The 6,920-nt window shown below is 34.2% G+C and overlaps 1 protein-coding gene across 1 annotated transcript in view; it reads right to left on the reverse strand.

Annotated features, from left to right (window-relative positions):
• The window catches only part of LOC106872160 (E3 ubiquitin-protein ligase HECW2), a 224,671-nt gene that overhangs the window by 26,881 nt on the left and 190,870 nt on the right, over nt 1-6,920 (reverse strand). The window contains exons 17-19 of the mRNA XM_052967651.1: nt 3,257-3,553; nt 1,421-1,466; nt 427-607 (exon numbers count right to left, since the gene is read on the reverse strand). Of these exons, the coding sequence (XP_052823611.1) occupies nt 427-607; nt 1,421-1,466; nt 3,257-3,553 (524 nt within the window). The remainder of the gene's footprint in view (nt 1-426; nt 608-1,420; nt 1,467-3,256; nt 3,554-6,920) is intronic.

Here is a 6,920-nt window from a genome sequence, read left to right on the forward strand (position 1 = left end):
CACAGAACAAAACTAGTGATATTACTCTAGGTGAGAGATAAATCATTCTTTTGAGATGATGATGGTCTATTGTAGACAGTTTCTATCATAGCAAGAACTGAATTCATCAGTGAATGATGAAATGTCAATGAATGTCTTCTGTAGCACTTGCTTACAGATTACAAGATAAGATGGAATGTTATGACAAGAATAGCATTGATTATGTCAGCTCAATCAAGGCTGGCCTGTGGTTAAACAGCATCAAATTATAGCGAGATAGACTAAGCCATTTAGAATTAAGTGTTTAGACCCTACTACAACAAGGTGCAAGTGATAGAATATGAACTGTTGAACTCAATCAGCTTGGTTATCTCTATTCTCTGATATTTTCTTGGGTGAAATAGAAGAAAAAAATAATCAAATAGATATATTGGTAAACTAATTTACCTTAATAATATTGTTAATTCAATATCATTAGAAAGGCGATCAAGGGCTTCAGTGCCTTCAGAACGAATTTTATTGATTTTATCTCGAAGAGAACTGTTGGATGCATAACAAGACTGTTTCTCCTTTAAGACTTCACTTATGTTAGGTTGACGAAGGAATGCAACAACTTTATCATTGTATGCTGAAAAGACAATAATTCAAACTGCATGAATCTCATTCAAATAATATTCAATAAAATGATGATTTTATTTTGACACAGATAAACAGGAATCAATTTTTGGATAATTTTGTTTGTCCTGAGAGCATAAAAAGAATGTAAGTGAATGCTATTCTGACTGGAATTGAAACTGTTGTTTGGGCTTGTTTTATCAAGAACTTACCATTTAATCATAGAACCTGCTTGCACAAAGAAAACAACAATAATAATATTGCAAGCCGGTGAATAATCAATCATACTGACTTCAGTGTATTGCTGGTAGTTTATAGAGTGTGTGCAAAAGGAATGTTAAACTAACTTGGCAGGATTTGAGCAAAGAACTGTGAAGGACAAATTGAAATCTCACAAAGCACTTAATTTGATATTTTTTCACATCCAATATCTTTGCAGTTTTGAACTGTATGCAAAGTCATCTCTAGTCTTTTTTTAAAGGAAAGAAAAAAAAAAACGAACTTGACAATCTTGATACTCATTGCCTCCCTGCAGGATGAAAGACAAAGTTGATGCTCATGGGATTCCCACAAAACACTTTACCTTATCACCATCATGACTGTCGCTTTGTTGCTATCATAATAATACTAAGTCTTTCTAATTTTGGCACAAGGTCAGCAATTTTCTTTGGGTGGAGATTAGACTGGTACTTTTTACTGACCCCAAAAGAATGAAAGGTAAAGCTGACATCTGTGGGATTTGCACTCAGAATGAAATGAGTTGGAATAAATGCTACAGAGCAGTTTTTTTCAGTGCTTTAAAATCTGCCAAACAATAATAATTTACCTGTTGGAATTACATCACTTCCAGCATTTCGAGGAGGTGGTGTTGGCTGAAATGGAAAGCAAACCAAGTTGAACAAAATGTTAAATTTTTAAACATACATTTAGAAAAGAAAAATACAAAACAACAGCAATAACCATATCAATCAATATATTCTAAGATTTCTAGCCTTGTCAGCATAAAGTAGTGTTAATAGTATTTATAGGGTCAAACTGCAGACTAACACACATACACAATTTGAGGTAATTTTAGTATATGACATGCATTAGAGACTAGGCTTTCTGAATAATTGAAATAGAGAAGGTGGTAGCAGTAGCATTTATTTTTGCTGTGATTCTAAAAGCAGTAATAGTCAGAGAAAGAAGAGAAGTTGTGTGAGAAGGAAGCCCCCATCTTAAGATTTAGTTAGTGTACTAAGTGGGTAAATTAGAGCTGTTGATGTTTAAGTTTAAATTGTAACATGAGCAATGAAAGAAGGCAAATTCACAGACATGACCCTGAAAAAGAGGCCTCTGAGAAAATATTTAGTACGAAGACCGGTTGGGATGAAAAATAAAAGGTGATGAAATGATTAGCTTGTACAGAGTTAAGCAATTCAGAGAAACATCTTAATAGTAGTATAACAGTGAAAGAGAAAATGAAACTCAGTAATAAATCAAAAGTAGATGTGCTTAACAATTGAGTGGAAGAAGTTTTTCTGAACACAGTTTGTTTGTGTGTGTATGTGTGTGTGTGATGGCATGCCTGCGCATATGTGCATGTGTAAGACGCAAGCTGAAGTTATTCAGATTTTATGTCTAAAAATATCATGATCAATTTTCTCCATACTGGGTACTTGAGGAATTGTAAACTTGAAATTACAAATGTTTTGGTATAAGTCACATCAGTTCATAAACTGGCTTGGTATTTTTTCTCCTCAAAGATGCTATATGGTCAAGAAACAGTAAATTTGGGGATTACATAGCTACAGACCTACACACACTCATTTTATCAAATATAATCCACATTGTGGTGAGTACTCACCACAATGTCGATTATATATAAAATAAGTGTGTAGCTATTACATATCTACACCTGAGAATGTATTTATGAACTCAATTCACTGATTATAATACAGCTAAAGCTATGATTGTGGAAGTTCTCTACAAATTGTATAACAATGTGGGTGATGAAAGAAAACAAAAAGAATGAAAGATAAAATGCAGAAAAGATTGTAGGAAATATTTTAACTCTAATGAACTATATAAACACTGCACAAAGTATATACATATTTTATATAATGTTCTTTCAGAATGTACATCGTATTTTATATTAATTGTACATTATACATTGTAACTGTTTGATTAAGATGTCACAGTAATAAAACACTCTGCGTTTAAGGTGCCACAGAAACAAGACACTGGGTGCTTGATGTGTGACAGTTACACAACACTGCAGTTAGGGTGCTACAGTAATGGGACACTGTAGTTAAAGCTTTAAAGTTCCAGAGTAAGGGGACACTATAACTGTTCAAAACCAACATCTATAGTGTTGAACCTTAAGACAAGGTACATATCTCTATTAGTATTATTTTTGGCAAACTCACAAATAAGTTTTGTTTCCACTTATTGGATGAGTAGTGAGTAAAAGGATGAGCATCCTGGTTTAAAAAAATTCCTTGGGCAAAAACCATCTCACACATGCTAAGATAGAGTGGAGTTAGATGGGAAAGGGTGAAAATTTCGTAAAAGCTCAACATATTTTAGTAAATCAAGCAGATCAAAATAAATGTTTGCAGAGAGATTAAAAAACAAACATTTGAATATTTTAGGATCATAAGATAAAATGGCTCCTACTTACTGCGCCTGTATGAGAAGCTGAATGTGAAAGAGAATGTGTACTGTGAGAAGTTGAGTGTGGGCCGCCTAAGTGTGGGCTCGAGTGTGAATGTGTACCTCCTGAGTGTGGACTTGAATGAGAGCTGCTACTGTGAGGGCCTCCAGCATGATAAGAAGTGGAGTGAGGACTTCCAGTGTGAGAGCCATCCAAGCGCAAGAAGGACATATGTAGAAAGTAAGGGTTTACTGGGGGAGTATCAACTGGCAAGCGTGGGTCTATGAAAGTTGTTGTTCTATTTACATGATCAATAAAAAAAGCCTGAAATAAAAGTAAAAAAAAAAAAAAAAATTAGATCATGGCTTTATTTTCTTTTAAAATGTGATATTGTCAGGCTTCATTTTGTATAGAGTTTGGTACAATATGCAGGGAAATTTTAGAAGTACCATTAGTATTTAAATACTACAGATAATTATTTTTTATATTATGAAAATTTAGTATTTATATATTTCTAACACTATTTTTGCTATTATGTTGTGAATATCATTTGCTATTTTGCATTATATATTTCAGAAAAAGGTCTTCATCAAAAGATGAGAATATTCAATGTTCTAAAAATGATACAACATAAATATTTATATACAACAACCATTACAGATAACTGAGAGTGACTTGGTAGCATGTTCCATACTTTAGCTAATTGTTTTAAGCCTTTACACAGTACTGAGCAAGAACAGACATCATCTAGGCCTGCCCATAAATTTCACCCTACTTGAATATCCAGGATGAGAGAGAGAGAGAGAGAGAGAGAGAGAGAGAGAGAGAGAGAGAGACAGAGAGAGGGTTGTACCAGCACAGAGCTGATGCTCATTGCTGACTAGACTAGAATAAACTGAAAACGAACGCTTTCATCAATGACACGGAACACCATCCGATCCAGGAATTGAACCCCATGACCTTGTGATCATTCACCCAAATACACACACACACACATATAGTAGAAGTAAAAATAGAAAGCCCTTGGTATGGTACATATTTGAAAATATGAATAGAAATGGCTTTCTTGATAATTTTTTCATTCTCATAATTAGATATCTATAAATTATTTGGTATTCACAAATCATGACACTTAAAGGTGATTTTCAAACTGTGTAGGCTGTTGAACTATGAACACACACGTATATAGACACACACAGACGTATATGTATATAAAAAAAAAGGGGGAGAAAGGAGAATGAAGTAGATCAAAAATAAAAACATTAAATTTTACTTTGTTCAACATACATGCATGCACACACACACACATATACATTGATATTTTGCATAACTGCTCATAACATTGTAAACTGTTCCAATCCTGTACAACACACTAGTTCAAATAAGCCAAACAACAGATACAGGAATCAGGATGTCCTCTGGTTCAACTCAATTTTTGGTTTGCATGTTTCAGCCAAGATTGCTGGAAAATTTTTTGCTGCTTTGGACAAATGATTTCCTAAATGTAATAGATACCTTGCTATTTTTCATCAGCACACTGTGAAGGTGTCCTACACTAACTGCTAATTTAGAGCAGCATATGCACTGCATAAACAATAGTAAAATGTGACAACAGTTCAGTAATCAGCAAACATACACATTTAAATACCAACAAAAGAGATGTAAACTGCAATGTAAGGTACCAGGTACGACCAAATTATGATAGTAGAAATGATTATGATATAGCTAACATGGTAACAATGTTGGAAAATGAAGTCAGAAATGCCATTTATACAAATAAATATGATAAATGCTCATGCAGAGAAAAATCAAAATGCCCACTGATGGACTGTATGAGTACAAATCTTGTATATAAATATACTGTGCACACTGGGGGAGGGCTGTATATTTACATCGGGCAGACGGCTGATTCATTTAAGAATTGTTATTGCAACCATGTTGCTAGCTTCAAGCGAATCAATAAGAGACAGTCACATCTTTGGCCGATTTTGTGTGGCGGCTGAAGGAAGATAAAATTAAGTATATCATAACTTGGTCCATAGTAAGGCACACAGAACCATACAATATCATTTCCAGGAGATGCTGACTTTGCTCCGAGGAATCTCTGTCTATTCTGTGGACCAATGAGAAGATCATTAATAAAATTTCTGAAAGACTCTCAAGATACCTACATGCATATAAATGTACTTTCACACGATACAGTGGGAATGAATATGAGTAACTGTTAACATAATTTATGTTAAGGTATGAATGAATTAAGTTTAGCTTTAACCTCCCCCATTCTTATAAACACCAAGTAGCTATTTAACTCACTATGTGAACGTGTGTGCACCAAACCACATGTGTGCATATGCTTACATCTTCTTGGATGCCTGTATGAGCAAGTTTACAGGTGCCATGCAAATTGTGCGATGGTGTTTATCCATCCATATCTGTTAATGGTTATTTTTAATACGTTTTCCTGCTGTATTGCACATTTGTTTCTTTTTTGCATCTGTTATTTTATTTTTGATCTTCTATATCAATGAAGATATTTCCTTCGTTTTGCTGCTTTTCTTTCTACGAAATGGGAAGATCCATTGTAGAACTGTTATTTGAACGACATATCTATTTATCCCCTGACAACAAACATTTGCACCACCTGATGCTCCTAAACCAGTTGTTAAGTGTCCCACCCATGAGGGATCGATGCTAGATGTGTTGAAACAATCATCATGATTAACCCTTTCGTTACCGTATTTATTTTGAGATGCTCTGTGTTCCTTTCAATTGCTTTAAATATAACAAAGAATTTAGTAAAATAATTTAGTTATTACTCAGCTAGTGTTAGGAACATAAATTGTGACTAAGGTTTGGTGGAAGATTTTAATTCAAAGTTTATGAAAACAAGATATTTGTACTCAGAGGCAGAGCTGGTTTCAGCTGGGTTGGTAGTGAAAGGGTTAATAAAAATTGTCGTATATTCCATCTTCCATTTATGTCTTTTACTTGTTTCTGTCATTACATGGCAGCCATGCTGGAGCACCACCTTGAAGAATTTTTAATCAAATGAATTGACCCCAATACTTATAATTATTGTTCTTTTTTTTTTTAAAAGCCTGGTACTTATTCAATTGGTCACTTTTGCTGAACTGCTAAATTACAGGGATGTAAACTCACCAACACTTCTTGTCAACAGGTGGTGGGAGACAAAAGAAACACAAAGACACACACACACACACACAACAGGCGTCTATCTGTTTCCATCTACTAAATCCACTCTCAAAGCTTTGGGCGACCCAAGGCTATAAGTAGAAGCCACTTGTCCAAGGTGCTATGCAGTGGGACTAAACCTAGAACAATGTGGTTGGGATGGATATATATATATATATATACACATAGGCACATATATTATTGACTGCACATACACAATGTCTGAGTTTTGTTTGTTTGCCAGTTTGATGTGGTAAAGTGCTTGGGGAGATGACTCCCTCATAATGTTGGGTATTAAAACACCTGAAAACCATAGATAGGTGCAACAATGAGGGAGTCATCCCCCAAGTACTGTACCACATCAAACAGGTGAACAAACAAGACATGTACATTGAATATATGTAGTTGATGAGGTTTACAACGCTAGCGCTATCTTTAATTCATTATTGAATATATGAATATATATATATATATATATATATATATATATATATATACA

This window comes from Octopus bimaculoides, chromosome 4, assembly GCF_001194135.2.
Source record: "Octopus bimaculoides isolate UCB-OBI-ISO-001 chromosome 4, ASM119413v2, whole genome shotgun sequence".
Lineage (NCBI taxonomy): Eukaryota > Metazoa > Mollusca > Cephalopoda > Octopoda > Octopodidae > Octopus > Octopus bimaculoides.